At 43.3% G+C, this 27,701-nt stretch overlaps 2 protein-coding genes across 5 annotated transcripts; one reads left to right on the top strand and one right to left on the bottom strand.

Annotated features, from left to right (window-relative positions):
* The first annotated feature begins 3,338 nt into the window (after positions 1-3,338).
* On the top strand, positions 3,339-25,415 carry RILPL1 (Rab interacting lysosomal protein like 1). Of its 4 annotated transcripts, none has more exons than XM_019473304.1 (8): positions 3,339-3,362; positions 3,726-3,876; positions 9,435-9,553; positions 10,879-11,097; positions 14,831-15,003; positions 15,542-15,634; positions 19,784-19,871; positions 22,362-25,415. In XM_019473304.1, exons 1-8 carry the CDS (start codon positions 3,354-3,356, stop codon positions 22,365-22,367), a joined length of 858 nt encoding a protein of 285 aa, XP_019328849.1. In that variant the 5' UTR covers positions 3,339-3,353; the 3' UTR covers positions 22,368-25,415. The 4 variants fall into 4 exon arrangements, with proteins under 4 accessions (XP_019328849.1, XP_019328850.1, XP_009282200.1 ...); XM_019473305.1 differs by lacking the exon at positions 19,784-19,871 and adding an exon at positions 18,868-18,943 and having other exon boundaries at positions 22,362-22,449; XM_009283925.2 differs by lacking the exon at positions 19,784-19,871.
* A 1,015-nt stretch (positions 25,416-26,430) lies between these two features.
* Positions 26,431-27,462, bottom strand: SNRNP35 (small nuclear ribonucleoprotein U11/U12 subunit 35). The gene has a single exon (XM_009283924.1). The coding sequence runs from the start codon at positions 27,457-27,459 to the stop codon at positions 26,662-26,664; it is 798 nt and encodes a 265-aa protein (XP_009282199.1). The 5' UTR covers positions 27,460-27,462; the 3' UTR covers positions 26,431-26,661.
* Positions 27,463-27,701: the final 239 nt, after the last annotated feature.

Below are 27,701 nucleotides of genomic sequence, written 5' to 3'. Positions count from 1 at the left end.
GGAAAACAAAGAGGGAGGCTGGGGTGCGGGCCGGGATGCCGCGGAGCCGGTGGGGAGCGGGAGGGGCACGCGTGTGGGTACGGCCGGGGCGGGCGCACGGGCTCTGCGTGGATGCTGCCTGAGCGTCGCTGAGGGTTTGGGTGTGTTGTTGGTTTTTTTTCCTTCCCTCCTGGAAGTTTCCTTCCTCCTTCCCTTTCTCCACCCCTTTCCCAGTCACTGCATTTCCTTCCCCTCGTGCCTCCCCGATTAGGACTCCTGCTCCATCCCCTCTCCTGACGAGAGGATAGTGCTGCTTCCTGCTAGGCCAGGAAAGGTCACTGACAATAATACACTTTTCTCTCCAGAGCTGTGAATGATTTAGCAGTCTAGTCTTCCTGGCACACTCATCGGGTAGGCAAGTCGTAAGAGAGAGATGGAGGACCAAGTGATTTCAGGGCAGTGTTAGAGCTGAAGAGTAGGGAAGAGCACTCTCCCTGATTCCTGCTCCATCCTCTGATGGTAAGATGTTGTCCCTTGGCTTGATCTGGGGTGGTCGTAGTGTTCCCTGACCCCAATGACAGCCCAAGGTAGAGATCATTTCCCATATCCTGTTACCCTCGTGGCAGGACAGCATGAGCTGCTCCGCTTGCTGCAGTGGAAGTGGCAGATCTACTCTTTAAACCATCCAGATAACTGATTTAAAGAAATGGTTCTTCTAGTAAGTGACTGTGGTAAATCATCACTGCTGCCTCATGCCCTTCCTGCTTGCACACACAGATTCAGGGCAGGACAGCATGAGCTGCTCCGCTTGCTGCAGTGGAAGTGGCAGATCTACTCTTTAAACCATCCAGATAACTGATTTAAAGAAATGGTTCTTCTAGTAAGTGACTGTGGTAAATCATCACTGCTGCCTCATGCCATTCCTGCTTGCACACGCAGATTCAGAATAAAGAGGAGACAGGGAATTTCTGGAATAGAGACCTCAAACTTCAAGAGTTGGCTTTCATTTAAATAAATTCAAGTTTTATGTTTTAAAAAGTCAGCTGGGGAACTTTCGCTTAGCATAAGAAAAATCCAGGATAATTCCTGCAACATTTTGCAGAAGAAGTCTCAGGGCAGTGTCTCTGAAAAGGATGGTAGAAGATCTTTAATGTATAGAGCCCTGCTAAGTCTCCAGGGTATGAAGTAAGAAGGTCTAGAGAATAGATACAAGCACGTATACCAAACCTGTGCCTTTGCCCTTCTAGCAGATCTAACGTGGAGGCAAGTGGGTGGTCTGTTGTGCTGGTCCCATACTGTGCCTGGGCTCTCTGCTAGAATCAAATTGGCTCTTCCTGAGCCTTAACTGCCAGAAGGTTTTTTGAGGGCACGTCACCACTGGGAAGAACTGCCATAAGTCACATCTCCCCATTGATTGCAGAGAGACCACTGTATTGCCAGTCAACAGTAATGCTTTATCCCAGATATTAACAAAATGCTGCCTGGTGAAGTGGATACTGAACTGGGCCCAGTAGCAACACCCAGTATCGTTGTACAAGTTGATGTTCTGTGTAGATGCTTCTGAAGTTTATATATGTGTTAAAAAGTTTCCTAAACATGTCAGCTGCATAACACTGTACTTGCCAGATGTCAACTGATCTCCTGCCAGTTAACCACCTCTACTCTGCCAGCTTCTCTAATAGTCGCGAAATGGCTCACGGAGGGTTCAGACAATCCAGACAAAACTTTGGTGGAAATATATTTTAACAGGGAAAATAAATTATGTGATACATACATATTTTTTTAATCGAGTTGATCCCAGTGCGCTGAGTCCCACTACTAGAACAGTAGTGTCCCATCCATCTGTGTTCCAGTGTGAGGGTACGCTGGTGTCCTCTTTCACAGGACCCGTACTGGTAAGCAGAAAAAGCCAGAGACTGAGAAATAGTTGTGACCCAAAAGCCTCCAAAACAATCCAGACAAGCTTTTAGCGGTCCTTGCAAGCATCAGTTTATGAGATTTTAGCACTTAAAATCTTTAGATGTGAATCTGTTTTGCCCATAAACCTGGCTTAGCACCGCCTGGAGTTTCCTGAGCCGGCTGGCACCTACTGGCCCATAGATCTGCCTTCTCTTGTCTGATACTTCTGCTAATGAGGGTTCAGAAGTTAATTTCAGCTCCAATTCATTGGGCTCTTCAAGAGCAATAAATAAATATAAATATATTGTTTATATAATAAATAATATAGTTTTGTGATTACAGTGCAGCCACACATAAATGATGCAAGTTTAGATAGTTTGGGGGTTTGTGTGTGTTCTATTTTGGTTTTATCAGTATGCTTATAACTGATGAATGTGCTGGTTTATTATCTAAACTAGGTCAGAGCATTACTTTAGCTACAGAGTTGTAATATGCAGCATCACTGTAAATAGTCTAGGTATTTGGCAATATAAAGTTTCGTTACAGGTTTGCTTTTCTCTCAAGATAAAGAGTTTCAAGTAAAATAGAGGTGATTCATGAAATTTTCTTTACTTCTTAATAATTAAGTCTGCATAGCTTACAACACCAATACGTTACTTATAATCTATTTGTCATACAGTGTTTTCTGCAAAACTTTCAGCAAGCGTTATAAAATGACAGCAATGCAGTAATAAATGCTGGAATAAAATGGCATTTGGACCCAAAAGTCAATGGGAACATGATTTCCCATTATCAGAGCATACATTCAAAGCAGAAAGCTATCCTTTAATCTCTCAGCAGAGCTTATTTTAGCCTAGAGCTGTGCTTGGCAGGGTTGTTGTCTGAATGTGTTTTGTTGTTAGGTAGGAAAGGGGCATGCTGGATGAATGTAAAAGTCAGCAAGTGACTCAGCCTGGCTCCGGCGATTTGCATGCAGCTTTTTTGGTTTGAAGCACATAGGTGAAAACAGAGCAGAGAATCCCCCCCACTGCAGAAGTATGATTTATGGCAAAGGTTTTTGGGAAGAGTAAAGCTCTAAATACAACTGTTTTTCCTTGAGGACTTTATACTTTTTGTCCTAGTTTGACCTTTACGGGGATTGGTGACAGCTGCTCTTGACAGTGTCCTGACAAATGGGAGTTGTTGTTTTGGCTGGTCTCACTGCTGCTAACATAGATGCCACTCAAGATATTCCATATAGAACAATTTACATAAGAAGCAGCACAGCTTTGTCTTGTGTTTACCACGCGGACTAGGAGCTCTGGGTTTGCTGCACTGTATCATGCACTCATTATTTTACACTTGTGTTTCATAACAGAAATTTAGACTAGAGATGCTGCTCTTTCAAAATGAGCATGCCTAACACTGACTCCCCTGGCCCGCGCAGTATGATGTTTCTGGGGCACTTCTAACAGCCTTTGCGGCTGCTTCCTGGGATGCAGGAGGTAATTGTTGCTCATGTTTGGTTATCTTGTCTTACACAGCAGTCCCCTTAATGTGGTCCTCACAGCAAAATGGGGCATAAGGAGCCATCCTTTGGGTAACTTGCACATCAAAAATGTTTGCATCAGGAACTGTCTCCTCATGTATTTCCATTCAGCATATAGCAAAAGGAGACTTTGATAGTTGGTTTCTTGATGCTGGCATTAGAAAAGTAGATGTCTTCTAAGAAATTCAAAGTAGTCTCATTTAATTGTTTTCTATAAGAATCATGGTAGGATTGTTACTAATTTGATCTGTAAATAGTCCAGTCAAAGACTCTTAACATGTTTAAAAATATAAATGTGTTGTCCTGGTCTACCCTTTAGGAATTAGAACTGGTGGAGGATGTCTGGAGAGGGGAAGCACAGGACCTTCTTACCCAAATTGCACAGCTGCAGGAGGAGAATAAACAACTGATGACAAACTTGTCTCACAAAGACATTAATTTCACAGAAGAGGAATTTCAGAAGCATGAAGGCAAGTTTGATACTTCAAATTCAGTACTTGCTTTTGTTATAAAAAGCAATACTTTATCGAAATACTTTGACTGGATATTCTGGATTTTTTTTCTTTAGATTAATGCAGGTCTGGGGTTTGGGTTTTTTTGCCTGACTAGAAAAACCTCTGAATACATGGTGATACTGAAGACATGATAAGAGGTGGGGGTAGGAGGGAAAGAAAAGCCTGAACAGCTTTTTGTTTGGCTGAGAAGCATCTCGGAAAGTAAAATCTAGCTTCCTTTTTTTTTTTGGTATATCACTTTTTTTTTCTTTTTAGCTCACATCTTGCAAAAAACATTCTTCAGCTCTCCTTAAGTTTTCTAATACAAACAGAATAATCCATCCAGCAATGTTTATTTCACACCATTATGCACAAAAATAAGTGCAACTGTTCATCTATTCGGGATAACTGTTTGTAAAGCAGCAAATCAAGATTTCTTTGTCTGAATTATATCAGCCCATCATATGAAGATATTCTAGGAGAATATTGTGATACTCTCCTAGAATAGGAGAGACTATTTTACTTGGTTTACCCACCTTTAGGGTTCCCTCACTTGTTTGGGATTTATAGCCAATTCAGAATAAGTGAAGAGATTTATAATCCAGGGACTGGGTGAATCCTAAAGAGTAGAAACATCCAATTTGTGGGCAACTTCTTTCTTGAGGCAGAATGAAGTTCAAGATATAAGATTCCAACTTGCAAGTACAGGTATATTTCACTGCAGCAACTGAAACAATTGCCATCCTCAGCTCTCACCCACAGCTCAGCAAATAGCTATTTCCCAAGAGCAAGGGCAGATGAACAGATGTCTATTTGCTCCACAGTTCCTAGCACATCATTTGAGGCTGCTGGCTGCTGCGTCCATTTCATGATACTTTGCTGGGGTTTAAGCTGAGGAGTTGAAAAAAATGACCGTGCAGCTTTGGGGATGAGCAGCCTTGAGCTGAGAGATGGGGCGGGCAGCTGAGAATGGTAACAGTGTCACTCCAGCAGCAAAACATGCCTGTGATGGTGAGTCAGTCTGGAAGAGGGTGGCTTTCTGAACTATTTGTACATGGACAGGACTCTGGTCCACTGCTTCAAGCCACAGCTCCACTTTCACAGTAGGTTCTGATTATCAGTAAAGTCATGGCTCCCTCAAAAGGCTAGCATCCTGTGTGTGGCATGCAAAGCCACTGGCCAGTCTGAAAACCAGACCACACAGCTGAGCCATTGCAGCTCTGCAGTAAAGCATGAGGAACAAAGGGATATCCTTTTCCAGACACTGGAGGTTGGGATTAAATGGAGGCTTGGTCTAGGTGGATGAAACTCTGTCCAACACTGCAGAAGTTGCACTTGCTTCCTCCCAGAGGCTGAGTACTGCTCACTTGCCCTGGGGAGGAGTATAATGAAATCTTCAAAAAGTAAAAATCGATAAACCTCTCAAGATCACCACTTTTTTAGAACAAATGCAATGCTTTCAATTTAGGAGTCAATTAATGGCAAAGTAGCAGCTCAACATCAGCCTTACAAACTCCATGCAAAATTTCAGAATGGCAGTGATGAGTCATGGACCGTGATGACTATGACATCTTGTTATAAAGAACCAGCTTCTCCTTTGTTTTCTTTTTTTTCCCCCCCCTTCTTCCACTGGATATCTAGCTCACTGCAGCTCATGTGCTATTTAAATATAGCCATACTCTTCGCATTCAGCTAGCCAAGCAAATGCCAGGCATGCTTTCCATGTTATTTTTACTGTGTCTACCCAAGTATAATAACAAACAAAACCCATAAACCCATTCCAGAGACCAGATTCTGGGATCACTGATATTCTTTGGCCAAAATCATCAGCTTAAGTCAAATCACATTAATTTATAGCGACCCCACCTTATTATGGGGACCTATTATATCAAACCCAACTGTTTTCCTTTTAGGAAATTTTGTCATTAATGAATGGGGATAGATTTGTCTCAACTGACTTGTTTGGATAGTGTCAAAAAGCAGTCATGCTGCTTTTTTTCAGTCTCCATCGTTTGATCTGATACATTTAGAGTCTACAGAGGCAGGTTTTCAAGCGAAATACTTTGTTAGCTGGACTAACTTTGACCAGACTCCAGTGTTCATATCTCAGCACGATTTAGTATTGTGATCATGTCTCCCCTTAGTGGCTAGCCCCTGGGATTAACAGCTTGCTGCTTACTCACCAGTTAAAGGAGTTGTTTTTAACACAGGCTACAGAGGCCACTGATCTGGGTGTGCAAGACTTTGAGATTCAATCCTTGCCAATTAATAGTCACATCAGAGTTCACAGAGCCTCACTTTAGCATAATGAAAGAAAAAGGCAGATGCAATCCTGTCTAAACAGGAGTGTTCTGCACAGAGGGCACCTGCTAGAGTCTGAGCAGAGCAGGGTTCATGTGAAAGGACGTGGCAGAATACAAAATACACAGGAAGGTTTAAAGATGAGTCTGCAACATCCATTAATGCTACTCCTCCCAAGCTCAAACTGAGCACTACTTGATGGTGCTGACTGATTGGAATATCCTAGTAAAATGCCACGAGCAAACTTGACCCAACGTGTGTCAAACAGGACAAGCAGGCTGCTGTTTCACTGCAGCGAGGGGAGCTGCTGTCTCAGGCTGGCTGTGGTAATACAGACAAGCAGCAGGATGTCAACAGTTGTGTGAACCTCTTGTGCTAGGCTGCCGAGGAACCTACAATTCCCTTTCAAAAGTGGAGGCAAACTTCGGTTCTGAATATTTAGGTAGTGGTATAGTGCCACAGGCCCCGACTGGCACTTCGGCCTGTTGTGATAGATGTTGTATAAACACAACAGTAAACAGGTCCCTAAATATAAAGGATGTTCTTTTTTTTTTTTCCGTTTCTTTTTTTTTTCTTTTTTTTCAGCTGCTTTCCTTTCTCTTGCTCGAACAATGAATGCTATGATCACAGCAATTCACAGGAAGCTGCTCATAGGATGTGCCTAGGGAAGCCAGCTGGGTGTGCCATTTAAGATCTTGCAGTTACTAGAGTTTGAATCATTTAGAGATAATTACTTTACATTTAGGGCACTTAGTGATCTCCCTCTCCTCTTCCCCGGTGCCTGAGGAAATGGAAGAAGATGTGACTGTTTCACAAATACTTCCCACCTTTCCTTTCCCCTCCTCTTGAAATAAAAATGATAATGTAGTGATCTGTGCACACAATTGAAGTCTTTTAGGTTCACCAAATGTTAGGGAGAAAAATGAGCACAGTGGGAGGAAAAGCAGTCAGCACTGAAATGGTACTTTATTCTTTAAATAGCACCTGCTATCTAGAGATCTCAAAGCATCTTACAAGTACTAAGGAATATAGCTGTACTCACTATTCCTAGCTCCTACTGGGGTGAAACCACCAGTCTAAAGTTTCACTGCGGTCCCTCTGTACTTCAAGGCAAAGTTTTGCATATTTTTTTGTTTTTAAATACAGCTTTTTTTAGCTTTGTTCCCCAGCCCTGAGACTGGCTGCAGAGGGTGGATCCAGTAGTGGGGTTTGTGGATACAGTAGTGTACCCGATCTGTGTTGCGATAGGAGAGGGGAGATCTTTTAGATCACATAAGTAGCAGTATGTGTCAGTGTCTACTTGTCCTCCCTGGTGGGTATGAGCTGTTATCACAGTGGAGGATTAAAATTATTCTGCAAAGAACTAGAATCTACAGCAGAGAGATGATAAGGACCAGGGTCCAGAAATAAAGCAGGCAGACTTACCACAGAATTAAAAAAGATAAGAATGTAATACTAGAATGCGAACACCATGTCACTCTCAGCTGTTTTCTAGGGTTTGACAGGAACACGTCCTCTGAACCAAATTCCCGGCCAGCCATGATCACCAGCCCTTTTCCCAGCAGAGTGGTTACCCGTTCTCCGCCGTACCATAGCTCTGGTCCTTTAGCAATGAGGGATCGGAGCTGCTGTTCCCCTGTTGGCAGTGGTACACTTTTTATGCCTGCATGGGAACCCACAGCTGCTGCAGGAGTGCACATCCACCAAAGAGTTACTCCCTTTCTCTCTCTCTTTCTCTCAGGTTTGTCTTGCTCTACTGTATTATCCATGAGTTCAAACTGTAGATGATCTGTAAGCTGGAGTTCCTAAAGGCATGCAGCCTACATTCTCTTACACGAGCAACTTCGGATTTCTCTGATGAAGGAAGAACATAACCAGAAAGTCTGAGCTGATGTTAGAAAGTAGAGACTTGGCTGGCTGGATACATTTGATGTGTATGCAGCACATTTCTGATGTGGGAACTGCTTTAATATATTAAAAAGGAAGTGGCTTTCTGGCCACCCCAGAGGGGTGAGTGAATTATCACCACTCACAGTTCGTAAACGGAGGAAGCTGAGGACCCACGTAACTAAGTACTTTGCCAAAGGTAGTAGAACAAGACAGCAGTAGACCCTGAGTTTGAGCTCCTGCTTGAGCTGGACTTTGGCCAGAGCAGCCACACACTGCCCTGGTCACAGGCTTTCATCTTCAAGCCATCCTATGGGATGTTGTGCAACATGTTTTTATGTGATAGTTTAGGACCGTCAAACTCCATGTCTCTGTGCAGTTACCAGGAAAAGTTAGTGTAGTAGATTTACCACCTCACCGAGTTAAACCACCTGGTCTGTGTTTGCTCTGAAGAGCCCATCACTGTAGTGCTAGTTCCTGATTATCTCCGTAATGGTGAATAATGGAATAATGCTTCCTGTTTTGTGCTTTATGACATTTCCTAATGATTTGTTGGTCAGATTTCAGGTTAATCTAATCCTTTCTTTATTTTCAAACAGGATCAATGTTGGATTCTTGGCAATGTTCCAAACATCTTTCACAAGTGAAATGCCATGTATTTCAGAGAATACTTCTCTGAATTCTAAATTATTCTAAATACGAATAATCACACAATAGGATGGGGAAAGGGTTGCAAAACATGAGGAGAAAATATGTGAGTGTAGTTCAGACTAAACTTCTGTTCTAGATTCAGAGTGGGGGTACCCTCTGAAGGTCCTGCTTCATCTCCGTTTCACCCAACAGAAAACTGGGTTTCAACATAAAATCATTCTAGTCCAGCGCACCTCAGTTGGTTTGGATCTAGATGCAATCCACAATAATGACATGTTGTTTAGATCTTGCTGAGGATCCAGACCATCTTTTTTTACAATTTTCACAGGGTCTTGGCCAGCTGATTCTGCAGATTGTCACACAGATAACCAAGCTCCCTGGGGCATAGTGCGAACACTGAAGTAAAACTACTGAGGCAGCAAGATATAGCAGTGTCACTCCACTGTTACAAATGTTTCTGAGGACTGTCAGTTCCTTTTTTAAGGAGTTGTCTGTGCAGTGGCTTTACAGAGTGGGTTGTGTCATCTATGTTCCCTGTTACCCTTGAAGTAACCTTTAAAGCATCTTCCAACAGCTTCTCTGTAATTCCACCAACTTCCAGAGTCTTTACCTAAATATTTCTCACTGTTGTTGTTCTCAGTCTCAGCAGCTCCTGATTGTCCTTAGTTTGTTTTCTGTGTTCTTTTTTTAACCAGGAATGTCGGAGAGAGAGCGGCAAGTCATGAAGAAGCTGAAGGAAGTGGTAGACAAACAGAGGGATGAAATCAGAGCAAAGGACCGGGAACTCGGACTTAAAAATGAGGATGTAGAGGCTGTAAGTGGCTCTTAGTCTTCCTATTTCTCTTCTTTCTCACCCATACTTCCATAGCCTGGTTTTAAGTTAATGTAGAATTTGTAAGCAATGCCAGATTATTAGTCCAGTAACCGAAGTGTCCGGCATAACTGTGGAGTGTCCAAAATCATTAGGCAGTCTTCAGTGCAGAAACACACCCTCAGCTGCGTTCGGAAGGACCAGGCACGCTTGGAACATGACTGGAAACCAGTGTAACAAGAGAGGAAGATGGGGGAAGGACAGGTTGTTTTATTTGTTTCCATAAAGACCTGATACCTCCCCCCTTTCATGGGAACAGGACAGGTAACTTTCTCTGGCTTCTTGAATCTCTTTCTGCTTTGGCAGCGCAGACTTCCTCAGCACCCCCATGCCTCACCCCACCCGGAGATCCCTGCTGTAGGAGAGCGAGCTACTGTATATTTTATATATAGTCTCTGCAGAGTTTGGCAGCAGGGACTCCACACACACACTCCCACACCAGGGATGCAATGTGGATTACCTCTTTGCACAGGAAGGGGGTAGGAGGAGGGGGCCTGAGCCCAGCCCAGGTCACTCACTTTTGCCAGCAGTGGACAGGTCACTGAGAGGATGAGTGGCCCTGGGGACCACAGCACAAGATCCGGGTTTAGTCTTAGATGAATCACAGACTCCACTGTGGCTTTGGGAATCACATGATGTCTTGGTTCTTTCTGTGTCAGGAGGAATGACCTCCTTACCCATATTTTGCTTCCCATCCTCACGCTGCCTCATCTCCTTAGGCCATGGGACTTTTCTGGTGCTAGTGAGGGCCAGGCCTAGATGATCTCTGCTCTACCCACGTGCCTCTGGCAGGTGCTGTGGCCTTTCAAATTGGTGCTGTCCATACAATGCCCAGCAGGTCACATCCTGCCTTATGAGAGAGCCTGAGAGCTCAAAGCAAAGTACTTATAATATAAACTGAATACTGAGGATTCCACTGCCTTGTCTTTCTCTCTCCTACTCTGGGTTAAGATTTGATTCAGAATCCTGTAAGCCACCCTGTCCTTGAACTTTGCTTTTTTGAAACGTAATATCAGAAGTGATGGATTTGCTTTTAGCTGGAGAATTCCCTGTGCTAGGGGAAAAAATGCCTCTTTACTCTGGAAACCAATTAAGTTTTGGTGACTGCAACTGTAGTAGATAATTAGATATTAAAAAAACTAATCTGGGGGTGAGGAGGAGAAGGAGGGGGGAGAATTTTCCAGATTAAATTCAACAGGAGCCCACTACTTTTTCTTTGTCATAATGTTTGGGACTCGGCCATCATGGCTTGCATCAATGTTTTGCAGCTTCAGCAGCAACAGAACAGATTAATGAAAATTAACCATGACCTGCGGCACCGGATCACTGTCGTTGAGGCTCAGGGGAAGGCGCTGATTGAGCAGAAGGTGGAGTTGGAAGCATATCTGCAAACCAAGGAGCAGGAGATGGGCAACCTGCGAGCAGAGCTGGGGAAACTGAGAGAAAAACTGCAGGGGGAGGACAGCCAAAATGGGGAGGAAGTAAAGGTAAGAGGCACCTTAAGTGACTTTTTAAACAGCCTTTTAAAATGCTTTGGACTTCATACCAAGTACCTCTTCTTTGGATAAATGTGATTGATACCCATCAGAGGCAATGGTGGGACTCGAGGACAGCATCTTGTGTTCAGGTGTGACTTGCAGAGAGCAACGTCACTCATTGCACTGTGACAGGAAGGGCCCCGTTAGGATGGATGATGACCCAGTGGAACAGACCCCTCCTTTCTAAAGGAGAGAACTGGTCGCACAGAAGGCAGAGTGGCAGCACAGGTTAGCAGTGGGATGTCTGCATTAGGAAACGGCTCTCCCCTTAGACTTGGCTACCCATCGTACATCCTAGGGAGTGTAACCTTTGGGTCATGCACTAGGCTGCAGAATTCACCAGATACCAGAACAAATCATTGCTTCAAAAGAGAGCATTCTATTCAAAACATCGCGAGGCAATCCAAAAGCTCTGGAGTATCAACTGTTAGTTTGTATTGGAGGCACATAGTGTTTTGGTAGTTCTGTATTAGTATGTTTGGGTTCATTTTGTTTGTACACATCAACCCCTTCCCCCAAAGGAAAACAAACTGATCCCTTAACAGTCTGGGTTTTCCAAAAGATAGACAGCTGACAAGTAGCTTAAGCCTTGCTGAGTATGCAAATATGCAAGCCCTAATGGGTCCCAAAGCTGCAATGTGCTATGACGGCGGTGGCATGTGAACCATAGTAGAAAAGAAATTGTGTCAGAATGGGTCCCAGAGACAATGCAGAACTTGGCACACTTGGTCCTCGCAGTGCTTATGGCGCTTTTGATCTGTCAGGACTATTGCTACCAAGTCAACGTATAAATATTTGAAGGCACCTTTTAGAGGAACCAACTTTGGCCCTATTTCTGCTTTCGTTGTGAAGTGTTACTAGCACAAATGTTCATGAAAAGCAAATGTTACTGCTTGCATACTCAAGTACTTGCAGGAACAGACAAAGTGACAATCTGCAAATTGAGTTGGTGCTGAGATCAGAGCAGTAGGAATGCAAACTTGAGGGGAGCTTCATGAGAAAAAGATGCATCTCTGATCTTTTGCATCCCTTAGCCCTCTTTATGGTTCCCGTTATTTTTGTTTGTGCGTATGACACTACTTCTGTCTTATTAAAGCAAATGTGCTGTATTTCCCTTTCCTAATTCTGCTCTTAGAAGAGTACAAAATAGGGTAAGGGGTATCGTGATACGAAAGAACTCTAAAGGAGCACTATCATATAGATCTGTTTGGCTGGATGTGTTGGTAGGAGCTCCAGTACCAAGCGGCATTGTAAATGCCCGATAGACTGCAGCAGAGAGTGAAACATCCAATTCACTTGTAGTAGGCAGGAATACCCATCAAGAAGCAGAGGCAAAGGCTGATGGGTCCCCCCTGGAATGTGACAGCCAGTCTTGTGTTAACATGTCTCTGCTGAACTGGGCAAGCACTGTATTAATAATGAAAAGGATGATTTCATTGCTGTTAATTCAGCCAGGACACCCAGCTTTGTAAACGGGGCTGTGGAGCCGAGGCCTGGAGCCAGCAGGAGTGAAAGTGTCTTCAGACTGGAGAGAAAGGATGCATTCTTTACCTCTCTCTAACTCACCAGTTCCATGGCAATGGCGCCTCTTCTAATTAGAGCTGTTCCCCGCTCTCTCTGCCAGGATGATGGTTAGACAGGAATTGCAGCGGCAAGCAGAAAGCTAGAATAGCTGCATGCTCTGGAATGGACATTGCTTGTTGGCTTCAGTCAAGTACATTGGCATTGGCTACAGGCTGCTCAGTCTTTGCTGATCTGAGCAAAATCTAGCAAAAATAGCTTATTTGGGCAAAGGTGTGGGGCAAATAAACAATCAATAGAAGAGGCATCAGCTCCGACCCTAATCTAGAGGGGTGAAGAAGAGGAAAAGCGTTTGGGTAATTTCCCTTGAACCTCGTTAGGTTGTATCAATCTTTATTTATTGTAGTCTGTGTAAAAAAAAAATGCATTTGGATGAATGGGGTGAATCAAACAAATGGACAAGCGAGCATTGCTGTGCCGCTTTGTTCTTGCAGGACAAGGACTGCAGTCCCCGCTGTAGAAACTGATATTGCATCAACCTTAGCCCAGCCGAGTTTAACCTGAAGTCATTTATCAATAGATAGCAAAACTGTTTCACAAACACATGAGCTCAAAAGAGGGTAGGATCAGGCTTACAAAAAATGGACTCTTTTAAGAGTTTAAGAATTTCAGTACTTAGCTCCTCAAATTTCCAGCTTGTATCCCAGCGAGGCATCACTGCGCCACAGGAGCTCTGAAACTCTGATCTCTGCATCCTACTAGGAGGACGGGTGGCTGACCTGGTTGCTGGCATCTCTGATTTCATGTGCTGGCTTTTAGTCAGTCCTTGCAAAAAGCATCACATTTCTAATGTACTTTGCAACATTTCTAATGTACTTTGCTGGAACAGAGTGCCCTGCATTTATTTGTATTGTTAGAAATCCTACAGACCTCTAAAGGCTCGCAGCTGCTTTTCAGCATCTTGATTCTGAGTACCCTTCCTTAAAGCTTGTGATTTCTCAGTAACTGGTCCTCAGCTCTGTGCAGCCACTGAGTGGAACAACAGTAGAGGACCTGAATGATGGTCTTCTCTGTGCTGTGTTTATACAGACCACATTTTCACAAGCAGTTAGAGCCGAATAGTTCTGTGCAAGTGCTAGAGTCTACCTGGGTGACAGGAAGCAGCCCAACAGGCCTGGGAATCCAACCATGTGCCTAGAGTGCACTTCTGGCTTGTTGGGAGCCACAGAAACTGGGGGGTGGGAGATAAAATTCCTCCAAGCTTCCAGTGAACTCTTCTCAGAGGAAAAGAAGAGACAAGGGTACACGTGTATAAATGCCTCATCTGGCATTCATCTGCAATTTTCTTCCACTTTGTAGCTAGATCCTGGTGCTAACACCAATCCTGCTTTTTTAATAAAGGCATTAAGGGGTTATAAACTTAAATCTCCATTTAATATGTTTACATCCAAAGGAGCTTTCTCTTTGTGGGAGGAGAGCTGGAAGGAACTGTTATGATCTTCGCTAGGCAGTTTTTTCAGTGTTTATATAAAAGGCTGATGTTTGATTTACCCCATTTGTTAAAAGTATGAATTCCTTAACCTGACTTGTTTATCAAAAATTGGACTATACATTTTCAGTGGACTTTCTGGCAGTCTGGATTCCCCAGAAATTTCTCCACAAGAAAACTTACCACCTATAAGGTGGCTCAAGTTGGACCCTGTGTTCAGGCCTGCTAGAAACAATTGGTGGTTTTGTTTTCCCAAACATGTAACTCTGTGAAAAATTCCTGTGAGCACAGGGCTTTGGTTGTAGGTCACAAAACTTGGGTCTTCCTCGTTCGCAAGCTTCCCCTGAACACCAGGTGAAGAGAGGTAAAACAGAGCTCAGAGCATCTTTCAGAGGCTTGCCACGGTCTCACCAGTCCTGTGTGGGTCATCAGTCGACCTGAGCACAGGAAAGAACAAAGTGATCAGATCACTGAGCTGTTCTTGCTGACAGTCTTTAACATGAAAAACTAATTCCTTCTACATTTTTTTTCCTCTTAAAATTGCTGTGTTTCTCTTAAAAGAGGATTTAATAGTGCTGAAAGGAAGAGGTTGGGAAGTAGACTGATAAATACTTCAAACTCCTCAGACATGCACTCGCATGGTGAATTTAAAGCCCACGTTTCACTTCCTAGGCAGAACCAAACAATGATGACTGCCTCTCAGAGTCAGAAAAGATGGCAATGGACTTAAAAGATCCGAATCGTCCAAGATTCACCTTGCAGGAGCTCCGGGATGTCCTTCATGAGAGGAATGAATTGAAATCTAAAGTGTTTTTACTTCAAGAGGAGCTTTTATATTACAAAAGGTAGGTTAGATCTCCTCTCCTGTTGCATGCTATACACAGAGGAGCCATAGGGCAGGTCTAGAAACAATAAATGTTCTCTTAAGTAGTGTCCAACAAGCTTATATTTCTGCAAAAGCTTAAAGCAGAGATTGCAAGCATACAGCTTTAGTTTGAATCTGGTCCCTCAAAATTGGGAAAAACTATGTCCTTCTCTAACTCCCAGGTTCCCCCTGTACCTTAGAAAGATTACAAACATTTAATACTTTTGAACTTCAAAAATGAGGATAAAAGTGGGTCTAAAATGAAAATTCTAGAACTTTTATTCAATGCATTCCTCTTCTCCCTCTCCTTGTCACAATGGGAAGAAAATATTGGAAGGAGACCCAGTTCTAGGTGCTGTTCCTTGGTTGACAGAAAAATCTCCCATTGATTTCAATGAGCTTTGAACAGATCTTTTTGTATTTCTTCATCAACAGTACTACCTCAGAGTGAATTTTAGAACTTAAAGTGCTTCCATAGCTTGGGAGGAGAACATTAATTATCTTTTCTTTCTTTCAAGTGAGGAAACAGAAGAAGAGACTAGATCCCCTCAACCTACACCCATAATTCAGTCAAAACCCTCAACTCAGCCTGAATCTGGAATCAAACGACTGTAAGTAGCGTATTTTCTAAGGATACTGGATATAGTCTGCGAGTACTAAATGTTTCTTATGGGAAGGACAATTTTAAAGAATTTAAAAGTTAAGATAACCACATCCCTAATGGATATGGGAGAGGCATTGAAGGGAGCACTTGACAGGTACCATGAAACAGCAGTTGGCTTTGGCCAAAACTTTTGCCTAGATCTGGGACAACCTTCAGTCTCAGATTATTTCCTGTGGTACCTTTTGCTCCCTATGTGCAGACCGCAGTAGGGAGTCCAACAGTACTCCATGTGCTTGTGTTTATGGGCTAGACTGGTGTGCCCAAGGAGCCTGCTCCAGTTCTCGTGTTTCCTTCTTAAGTACACTGTTCAGGCTAACCAAAAGAGCATGTGTTGCAATGTTTTATTATAGCCGGTATGAGGTGATGAGCTCTTAAACACGGATGCCTGATCTTCCCAGAGAATTTTCTTGTCTGGGCCATGTAGTCATACTCCAAAGGGAGGTGCTACTAGTTGTGGTCTTAACCAGAGCACCGCTCAGTCTGTCCTGTGTGCCCAAAACTGAAGTCAGTGCCAGATCTTGGTGTGCAAGGATTGTAGGAACAATGCTCCTGTTCAAATGCAAGTCCCAGTTCCTTAACACACAGATCCTAAGGTGGTGGAGTGTCAGAAACTGCTGGCCCCCAGGTCATGCTCGGAAGACGTGTAAAGAGTGTTGTTCACAAGTAAAACCAGCCACAGACCTGTAGCAGTTGGGTGTGGAGAGCAAGGTTTCCCCATGACCTCACTGTGCCCGTTTCCCTGTTGACCTAAGCCTTTAGACCCCGACTTGCACTATGTGTACAGCACAAAACTCTTGTTTGCTGAACAAATTTGCTGCTGGAGAGGATGCTAGCTTTCTTGGCTATAAAGAACCCCACCTTCTTCTGGTGAAGTGTTTAATGTTGCTGTCCAAAACCTAAGCTTACTGTCAGAGGTGTGCATTTACTAGTGTATCACTTAATTATAAAATCACAGTGTTAGCCAATCCATTTGTCTGTTGAAACTCCCTCCTTGTACATTTATTTATTCCTAATTAAGTCCTGTAACCTTATAGCAAGTCTTTGAATTTTTGTGATACTGGAAGCTTAACTTTTTTAACTGCATAAATGATTTTGGAACAGTCATTTGTTTCCACATAAAAAGCTCTTCCATCCTGTCCCCATGTCCATAACCTTCAGTTCTTGTTTAATAATAGCAGCAGCCCTGTGAGAGTAAGTTCCATTGGAAGATCTGGACTGATCCAAAACACCATAAAGTCAGGAGGGCACTTTGGATTATTTTCAGTAGACTCCAGCTTCTGTCTGTGCCGCTTTGTTTGCTGAGAGAACCCTTCCTCTCACATGACTAGAAAATACACTTTGAGTTTGGACTTAAGTTTTCATTCTGCAACTGTGATGATGATACTACTACTTTGCCTCACAAGATCTCCACTGTAAAGCTTCTCTTTTCTTTTAAATTTATTTTAGTACTTTTTAAAGCTTATCCCATTGTGGGGGATGGCTGGTTTCACCTTACGCGGTTTGTGTTGACTGCAGTTACCATGCTTGATTTATGAAGCAAAGGCAGCATAAAAATGTAAATAGACGTTGTAAGACAGAGCACGTGCTGACGAGGTATTAGCTGTGACTCTGCCTTCTGCATACATGTGTAAGCAACGCAGGGAGCCATGGCAGGAGGCACATAAGTGTTTTCAACCAGTCATCTCAGTGCTTTCTTCCTCTCTGTTAATTTATTAGTGAAAACCTGTTGAGCATCAGATCATTCAATCAATGCACATTTTCAGACACCTGTCTAATCTTTCTGTTTCTCAAATTCTGTGTTGAATTCATATAACTAAACCTGCACACAATAAAACATAAAATCGTGTTGTTTTGGCCCCTTTCAGAAAAGGCAAGAGTCCTCTTCTGCCAGACAGTGGAAGCACGTATTGAACCTGCTGATAAGATGAAATTACTTTCTTTAGCTGTCATGCTCTGTCCCCAGGTTTCTTTCTGCTCTCTCTTCCTTCAGCCATCGTATTACATAAGGGAAGATAAAACCGTCTACTTAAGTAACCCGAAGGGTGGTAATAGTTTTCAGGTTTGTCTTATTCTTGCAGCCTGTCTGGATAGGGTTTGTCTAGCGTGGGTTTATTTTCTTTCCCCCCTCCTCTCTGTGTGTTGTCAACAGTGTACTTGCAGATGGGCTTTAAAAAGACAGGAAATTTCACTGCTGGGAGAAACAAAGAACCCAAGTGTAGCATCTGTTCTGCCCTGTTATAACACCCCTCCTGCCCCACATGCAGTCCCTGCCTGCTGCGAGCTGTCTCCAGAGCTCCCTTCTCCCTCTCCCAGGCAGGATGCTGTCAGCACCTCGCTATAAGGCTACCTGGGTAACACACTGGCACGTAAACTCTCCATACCTAATGATGTGCAGACTGCCTTTACAAATGAAAGTAGGGTTGCTTTTCCCTCCATTTCAGACTTTTTCTCCTGATTAAACAAAAAGCTGAAGTACAAAAATAGGAGACGCTGTTGCTGTCCTCTCAAGAGAAGTTTTATGCTTGCCTGTGTAATGTGCCCTTTTTTCCTTGACCACGCAGTATCTCAAGGAATGAGTCATTTGTATATGTACCCTGTGCCATCTAAGATGTGCTCAGGTGATTCTGTGCTGCATCCCCGTAAAGAAAGGAAAACAGGAGTTACAGAAATCAACATTTTTTCACTCCCAGGGTTTGCACATTTGGGGCAAACTCTGACTGAGTTCTGATCTCCAACTGACTGATTTCTACATTTGTCTCTACCACAGCACATGTCAGAGTTTTGATGAAATAATGTAACCAGGAGGCTTTACTGAGGAGGAAAAGTAGAAGGATTAAAAATGCTCCCTCTGTTTTGAGCAGAAAACACCCTTTTGTTTTCTCTTTAAGGATACGTGCTTGTTTGTCGCTGATGTAATGCCTGAAACAGCCATAAGTTTTCTTCCTATTCTTGCAGTTTACAAAAGCTGATGTGTCTGTCTCATTTCTGCAGCTCACGGACCATGCCACAATGCGTAAAAATAGAAGTCCTAGCTACTGCTAATGATATAACAATGTTTGCTTCTTTGTTTTCATTTTTAATCTAAGAATAGCAGTTAGAGTGACTGTGTTGGGGAGAGCTGCATTTGGTCACAAGTGAAATGTCTCTTGTGATTTCAACTTAATCTTTAATTGACATTAGTCCACAGTTCAAAAAAATATTTGGCACAAGGGAGAACCTCTGAGGAGAATCCTTAGAAAAACAGAGAGTGTTCCAGGTATGGATGAAGGTGTGTTGGCAGGTTTGTGTGGGGCTGGCTGTGGACAGAGCACCTAGCCAGAGCGCGCTCTCATCCTCTAAGTTGCATGAATTGTATAATGCATAGTAAAAGTGCTGAACTCTTACAAAGAAACGGTCTTGCTGCTGGCCAGCTAGAAAGTGTTTCTGCTAGAGTAGTTGCAAGGTTTCAGTAAGTATTTAGCTGCCTGCAGTTGGCATCTTTCTGCATGTGAAGCAATGAAGGTTCTTTTGGAACAGATACACAGGCCCTTTAACCAAGTAGCTTGCATAGGAGGTTATTTCAAGATTTCACCTGCGATACTGGTTTTTAACTTGAAACTGTCAACTGTAACATTTGTAAAATCTTTAACTGTAATGCTGGTCCCGTCTAACCCTGTTTTCCGTGCAAATATCCGGTAGTCACAGCAGAGTCCTGTTTTGTATTTCTTAACATACACCTTCATCCTTCATTTCATTATGTATGTGCCTGTTTGTTTCTTGGGAAGAAAAATGTGCACTCTGCTCTGCATTGCTAGAGGTGGTAATACCTTGATGAAATCCAACCCGGATTGCAGGCTGCCTCACAACAGAAAAGTGGTATCTTTTAGAAATTCAAAAGCAATTTAAATTGTTTCAATGACTGCTTTTTCTAAATATGAGTTTTTCACTGAGGAGAGCTGTCTTGGGTGATGCAGATCCACCTCTCCCTGTAACATGTCCTGTGTGGTAATTCAAAGTAACCCCGTGTATCATGTTTGCCTCTTTTCTTTTTAATGGAATGCTTTTTCTTTCCCCTGCTCCAGTCTTATCTCTTCTGTGTCTGTACTTTCCTGACCAGGATCTTTACAGCCATAATGCCCATGGTAGCAGCTGGATTGATTCCAGACGATCCCACATTGCAGCCAATAAGAAGACTTGTGTCCCTTGTAGGAATTTTTTTTTTAAATGTTTGGTACCGTGGTTTCCTTTTGCATGACCCTGTGTTAACATGCACTGCTGGTTGCATTCTCATCGGCTGCCTGTGGGATCACAGAAGAACAAAGTGCCAATCAGAATGACCAGTCAGTACACAACTCATCGCAGTCCTCCATGCTCATCCTCAAGTACTGACATTTTATCACCTTTCGCCTTAATGTTACCATGCTAAACCAGTCATTATTCCTGAGAAAATTGTTGCAATATGCAATTTTAACCAGCATCTGTTAATCTTGCTTACTAAGCGTGCCTATTCACAATTCATACCGATGCTTTTTAAGAAACCCATGTCATTCTAATGACTCGTTACAAATCAGTTAGTTAGATTTACAGAATGTAATAGCTGATATCTACATTAATTTCCAGTGTCAATTATAGGCTGTCGTTTCCATGTCTTTCTGTCTATGCACTGTATATTTTGTCTCTAATTATGTATTTTGGAATGGAGTATACACTCTCAATAATCAATGCTATCATCCTATTCTTGGCTGTCCCTGGAAGACATACTGATAATTGTTAATGCAAACTCTCTTTGCATTAGAACTGCTGCTTTAGTGATCTTTATATTTACAGCAGCAACAGAGTATTTAAATTCCCTTCCTCTCCACACAGACGCGCTTTTTCCAAACATCCTCCATGAGAGTTTTTTAGGCATAATAACAATTTTCATTGTTTCAGAAGGAATTAAAAAAGCCTAACCCTTCTGCTTCGTGTAGAGATTTTACGAACATATTTTTCTCTTACTTAATTTCATGATAAAGTGAAAAATTACTGAACTTTGACATTTGAAACTTACTGCATAAATACAGCTGTCCTTTGTGTGGACTTCCAAGATAGTAAGCCTGACCATGCAGGACCAAACATGCTCAGCAGAAAGCCTCCGTGACTAGACACTTCTTTTATCAGCTGGAATTGGATCTGGCCCTGAAAAGACATAGCATATGTGTGTGAATTTAAGAGCTCCTGTGATGAAGGTGGTAGAAAAGTATGAGGCTAATTAAGTGCAAAAGACTTATTTCACTATTATGGCTGCACATTTGAAGCCAGGAAATGCAAAAGTTCGGGTCCTGCTAGCAATGTTAGTTATGTAGCTATGCACTTGTGTAGCTTTTTAGATCACTTTCTAGTCAAGAAATAATTATTCTTAATATTCTTGATATTCTTAACAATTATCATCCTGCTTACCTGCACATATGATAGGATATTTTTTCAGGAAAGCTACCTTAAACCTCATTGACACTCAAATACAGCCTCCTATGTGACTAGAGACATCGAAGGCAGAACTCCCTGGTCTGCACAAGGTGGCTTGGACAGTTGGGATCATGGTACTGAGGGGACACTTAAGGGAGTGTGAGTGGAGGAAGAATGCTGAGGGCGGTGGGGTGTGGACATAGGGTCAGGTTTATGCCCTGACAAATATTCCATCACCTGTCAAAGTTGAGTTTCTATTTGTTTAGTCTCTTCCTGTAGCAGCATTTAGCGATTCCCGTCCTGGATCAGAATTGCATTATGCTTGGTACTGTGCAAGCGAAACAGTATTTACCTCTTAAAATGCACCATTAAAACCAAAAGGGTATGCAGCCAGTTCAAACCTTTGGTAGCTGGAACCACAACTTTTGCATTTCTCAGCAGACCTAAACACTGCACTAACACCTCTTGTACTGAACTCAGGACGAACATTGAACTTGCCTAATCAAGTAACTTCATCCTATACAAATAAAATGATACTAAGGCTTTTTCCAACTGTATTTTTTTAGCTCTGTTGTCAGCTGGCAATTTGTTGTTGTATTAAATGGCTGTTGGTTCAAGTACGTCATTCTCTTAGAGCACCCAAGCTGTGTGACAGGAAATGACGTGCACACTTGTGTGCGTTTGTTTAGAGCCTTCATCCTGCAAACTCTTGTGCACATACGTGCATTTACTCATTTATTTTTGCAGGAATCAAGTCTGTCTGTCAAAGTCTGTACACTTGGAAAAAATGTGGAGGCTTATTTTCTTATCTTATGAATTTCCCTGCTGACACCCTTAAAAACATTGTCTATTTCTGCTTTATGGTAAATGATACAGATTTAATGCCGAAGATACCACTTTACTTATGCCAAGAAACTAACTTGTATTGTGTCGCTTCTTTATCGCAGGGCTGGGGAAGGGGGAATATACATCTAAAATGATACTTGCACCTTGTAGAGTCAACAGCATTTAGAGCTTATCTGAAGCTTCCATAGCCAAACCGCTTGAGATTGCAATGGCTTCATCTCTAATAACATTTTGACATGCACTCCCATCAGGCTTCACTGCCTTGATTTTTGCAGATGCAAACAGATTTTTTTGCTCTGTGTTTTGTTGTGCTGTGTATCGTGTCGGGTGTTTGAAGTGTTTTCAAGATGGTAAACAGTCTTCTTTCTTTTCCCTCCCCTCCCTTACTCCTCCCTTCCCGGAAGGTTTAGTTTCTTCTCTCGTGATAAGAAACGTATGCAGGCATCACAGAAAAATGTCCACTTCCAGGATACTTTTGGAGAATGGTCAAATTCAAATAAAGATGACTCCTACACCGAACAAGGACAAGAAGCTCTGCAGCACCTGTGACTAAAACCTTGAGGTGTTCGGTTTACCGCAGTAGATCTCGACAGTCTAGTAACAAGAAGCTTCCGTAAGCAAATCCGGCAGCTCATCACTTTTATTTGCCTTGCACACCTCAGTGGTTGTGTTTCAGATGTACTCGTCAAAAGGGATCCCTCACTGTTTACTTGGTGCCTGTTTGCTGAAAACAGAATCCAAGCTTTGTAGTAACAGCCGCCGATACCCTGGGACATCGAAGCTTCTAGATGACTTGTTTTGTGCTGAGTAACAAGTCTATGGTCTTGTTCATGCATTAACTACAGTAACACAAGCTTCTTTAAACCAAAAAAAGGACCTGTGCCATTATTAGAAGTTTGTTTGCAGTGTCCAATATCTAGTGGCAAAGACTCTTTTACCCTGTTTGTTAACACTATCGGTTGTTTGCTTTTACCCTGTTTGTTAACACTATCGGTTGTTTGCTTTTTAATTCTGTAAGAATTTTTTCAAGAGGGATACGACAGCTGGCCACTCTCCGTGGCAGGTCTTAGCACTGCTGTGTCCTGTCAAGTTCAGCTGACATCTGCATTTTGCAGAGTAACCACTTGGAAATCCACCTGGTACAAACTGATAAACTGGAGTAGCCTTGAGAGGGATAGTGAGTGTGTATTTCCCTTGCTGCTTATAGTGCCTAAAGCGTGAAGAAACCGATGTATGAGGTGAGCGTGCCTTGCATTTTGCCATGAGTTCTGCAGTATTAATGGAAAACAAATTGCTTACAAGGAGGAATTCTAACACTTGAATTTTTTCCTTCTTACTAGGGACTTCCCCCTAGAGTAGCAGACAGCTGCTGTAAAGGAATTGGGTCTCTTTCCCACAGACAGGTTTTTAATTAAGTCACACTCCACTTTTCTGTCTAGGTAAGACTGCCTAACTTCAGAGCGAAAGACATCCTCAGCTAGCTGACATAAACTATTTTAACTGACTTAGAGATGTCCCCAACTCAAAACGTTTTCTCTGACTAGTCTAAACACTACTTGGGCAGAGCGGGTGAATTCTATATATGCAGGCTGTTCCACTGGTGTTGGTTGATGTCTGGGTCGCCTGCAGTTACAGGGGCTTAACTCGCCAGCAAAAGCCCAGCACAGCTGAGCTGCCAGGAGGTGGGATTTAGATCTGCTTTGCAATCGAGATTGTGAGACCTCAGTTGTACTTAAAAAAACCATGACACTAAAACCCCATGCAGCGTAACTGTTGCGTACGGTCCGGTGTCAGCACGCACCCCACCTCTGCACCACACGCTCCACGAAGGCACCTAACCAGACGGGAGAGGGCGAGTGCATCCACAGCTCCTTGCGAGGGAGGTGCTGAGGTCTTTCTGTGAACTTGGCTGTATGCTAGGAGAGTCCGCACTGGAGCGCAGTGCTGCTGGTGAGGAGTAGCTAGTTACCACAAGGCTGTAGGCAACTTCTGCACGTGTAGCTTAGTGCAGGGGGCTGTGAGCTGCTGTTGGCACCTGACCCCCAGGAACTACATCTGCTCTGTAAAGAGCCTCTTCTCAGGAGTGGCACTAGGAACAGGAAACGATGCTCAGGCTGGAGGAAAGCTCCAGGTACTCCAGGTACGGAATGTAGGAGGAAGTCTCAAAGGCCTCCTAGATGAAAGCAAGCCAGAGGGTTTAGTACAGGCCAGTTGCTTTTAATACAACAAGATCCAAGACTCTGGATTCTTTAACGTGTGTGAGCAGCAAATGGTTCTTAGCCCATCTGTCGTGAAACTGGGCCAGGAAAGCATTCTTTGCAATGGTGGGCTGAATGCTGCTCTGCTCCTGACTGTAACTGTGCTTCATTTTGAACACGGACCTTGCGCGTGTTCCAGGTAGAGAGTGTGTTTACTGTGCCTCCCTGGTGTCACTGCAGTTTGGGGCGGGGGGGATGTGTGGCCTTATTATGAAAGACATCTGCATTTGAAATAGTGACGGTAGTGTCTGATGCTAGTGTTAGGCAGATACGCTTTTGCCTGGTTACATTTCGGTAACATATCTTAAGTTCTATGCTTACAGAAAGCTGTATCCATAAAACGGCAGCACTTCCCCACCGTGTGTGAAAAGCAATTCTTAAATGGGGGGGAGTGTCTTAATTTAATGATACTTAAGTTGCTAAGATCTCGATTTCACTTCCATATTAGGGAAAAAAAAGTACACTACCGTTATATCAGGCAGTTAAAGTAAATTGTGAATGATGCCCGTGAGTCTCTCCCTAGCATAGTTTACAGTCGTTTGGCACATTTAGAAGAGATGCAGTGATCAGAAACAATGCAAGAATGCAGCGGATGCACAGCCTGAATAAGCACATCACTTCTGAAATCAGCTGAGGGCAACGAACTGGGATAATAGAAATACACAGACTGAACTGTTTTTCCCCAGCACCTAAGCTGGTGTATTACAAAGGACGTCTCCTGGCCTGGTGCACATAAAGCTCGTCCCGTACGCCAGAGCCCAGTGCACTATTGTTGGGTCAGATCTGCAGCCAATTCAAACAATGGCACTAAGCACTACAACCTTCCCCCACTCATCTCTGTAGCCTGTTACCTCAAAAATCTGATTAGTTACTCCTGACATGCCAGCATTAACCACTTTGCTCCTTGTTCTCGTGCTAGAAATGCTGAGTTTATGCACTCCAAGTGCCATCGGAGAGGATGGCGGGTAGGGAAGAGTATGTAAAGATTTGAAGATCTGTCTGTATTGTTTTTCAATATTCAAGTAAAATCTGCTTTTAGAAAAGGGGCCGGAATGTTGTCAGGTAAGGGGTGTAACAATCCTGTCTGCAAAGTGCAGGATCACTGAAGGTTTTTTAGGTGTTCTGTTTTGTTGTTTTTTTTTTTTTGTTGGGCAGTAAATCATTTTAACAGTTTAATAAATACTTCTGAAAAACAAGTATTTCTGCAAGACTTGTGTCCTTTTTTTTTTGTGGAAAGTTAATACCATCTCTTCTTGGGGATGCAGCATACGGGTCTGTCGTCTTTCCCTTGAAAAAAGCTCATACAACTCTTCATGGAAATAAAGCCTCAAACTGGGCAAGGTTTAGGATAGGGCCATTCAAAGGCCAATAAAAAAATACAGTTTAAAATACATTAGCAAATATTTAGGAATTGCTTACGATGACAAAGAACACAACGGAGCCTTTTCTAGAAAGCACTGTAAGCTCCTCAGTGGAAGACGTGTGTCTGTATGCACGTCCTGGCTCTGAAAAAGGAGATGCTTTGCCCCCCATTTTCCCCGATTCAGCTACAACCAGCAGCAAGCCCAGTTTCCAGAGCAAGATTTAAACCCCGTGCAGGCAGGACTTCACTTGCAGAGACGGGGAGAGGACCAAGTGGGTGCAGCTGCAACCACATTGAACTGTGACACCGTCCTTCAGTGATTGTCCATGGATTGATCAGGAACATTAGGCGTTTTCTGACCTGCTTACTGCTCTGTAGTGCGCATTCCTCTAATAAAAGGGAATGACATCCTCCCATGACGTAAAAAAATTTATTACATGCTTCTCTCCCACCTCAGGAATGACATCCTCCCATGACGTAAAAAAAAAAGATTTCTTATTACATGTTTCTCTCCCACCTCAGAATGAGTTAAGGACATAGTATTACTAAAGATCTCACTTGCCCCAGTGTCTTCAAGAAAATAAAGTCACTTCCCATTTGGGCCACATTTTTCAGAAGCTTAGTTTCTTGCTATTCCGTTACTCTTTCTTCAACAAGTGACTATTTCATAAAGGGCATCTGTCTCACTAAATGTGTGGACATCTGGCACATAAAGAATTAAATACGGAGCTCTCTCATGAACCCTAATCCAGGCGGCCAGATGGGTATCAAACGAGATGTGTACTCAGTTTCAGTGGCATGCCCGTACGTGCGGTGCATTTCTTACAGCATTCACCAGTTCAAAAATATTAATACAAAAAGTTTATTTTCTCTGAAGGACAATTCAACATGTTATCTTAACTGTGTCAGCAACTGAACTACAGAGAGCTTCCAGCAGGTGAGAGTCACAGGCACAAGACAGTAACAGCACAGCTCCTTGTTCAGGGAATGCTGCTCACAGCCCCAAGCTGAAGGCAACATCCGCAACTGAAACGTTGTGGATGTAAGAGTAGACACCACACCCCAACGACAAGGCACTGTCACCTATCGATGCTTATCATCGTCTCTTTGTTTCTTGGTATCTCTTTCCCTGCTCCGGTCTCTATCCCTGTCCTTCCTGTCTCTGTCCTTCCTCTCCCTCCCTCTGCTCCTCTCCTCTTTGGAGTCCCTCTCTCTCTCACTTTCACCCCAAGCCCACGACCGCTCCCTTTCTGGCCATCGCTTGTCTCTGCTCCTTTCATGGTCTCGGTCCCTTGTTCTCCAGTCCCTTGTTCCTTCACGAGACCAGTTTCTTTTCTCTGCTGATCCTTCTCCATAGAAATCATTTTTCATGTTTGGCAAATTGATGGGCTTTCGGAAAGGTCTGTCCCGTCCTCCAAACCGTAGCTGCCCGGATTCTTTTTTGCCTCCAAAACCACCCCCAAGCCTCCGAGGAATCCATCCTTTGAGAGTTCTTTCCAGTTCAAAGTCTACAAAGATCTCATGTTGATCAATAACCAGCCTGTTGGCATCTCTGTGGGCCTTCAAGAGAGCACGCTCCTCTTTGTACTCAATAAACGCGTAACCCTTGGAAAATCCTGTGACCAAGTCTCGAACCAGACGGATCTTTCTGATGTCTCCATACCGGGAAAAGACCTCCTTTAACTTCTCTTCTGTTGTCTGAAGATTGAGCCTTGCTACGAACAGGGTGAGGTGAGGATCTCCTGTAACTCCCTTGTTGGGTACGTAGCGTGCCAACATAGCCCTCCATATGGCACGGTCGTGGGGCTCTTCATCTGTGCCATCAATGCTCCCGGCTTTGAGGGGGTCATACTCCTTTGCTATGGGGGCCCAGTCATTCATTGTCTAGTGGGAAAAAAACATGCATCACGCAGATAAGCAGGTATTTTAGGAAGAGCAGCAGGTAGCACCACGAAGCACTTTCAGCACCGCTGTACAGTATTTCTCATCCAAAAATCCCCAGAAGTTTGACAAACTTAAATAAACCGGCAATATCGCTGCTGTTTGAGTTCCCCTCACGGGGCAGAGCCATGTCGGGGAGCCTGGATTCGCCCCCGGCCGAGGGGAGCCCGGCGGCCCCTTCC

Source organism: Aptenodytes forsteri, unplaced genomic scaffold (genome assembly GCF_000699145.1).
Source record: "Aptenodytes forsteri isolate BGI_AS27 unplaced genomic scaffold, ASM69914v1 Scaffold118, whole genome shotgun sequence".
Lineage (NCBI taxonomy): Eukaryota > Metazoa > Chordata > Aves > Sphenisciformes > Spheniscidae > Aptenodytes > Aptenodytes forsteri.
The sequence above is the reverse complement of the archived record's forward strand: the minus strand, read 5'-3'. Positions and strand labels throughout refer to the sequence as shown.

Bases quoted from the DNA above. Each gene is read 5' to 3' on its own strand.
- RILPL1 (XM_009283925.2), top strand. The intron at 3,877-9,434 runs GCAAGTTTGATA...TTTTTTAACCAG, and splicing joins GGAATTTCAGAAGCATGAAG to GAATGTCGGAGAGAGAGCGG. The intron at 15,635-22,361 runs GTAAGTAGCGTA...CCTTCCCGGAAG, and splicing joins GAATCTGGAATCAAACGACT to GTTTAGTTTCTTCTCTCGTG.
- SNRNP35 (XM_009283924.1), bottom strand. From the start codon at position 27,459: ATGAATGACTGGGCCCCCATAGCAAAGGAGTATGACCCCCTCAAAGCC.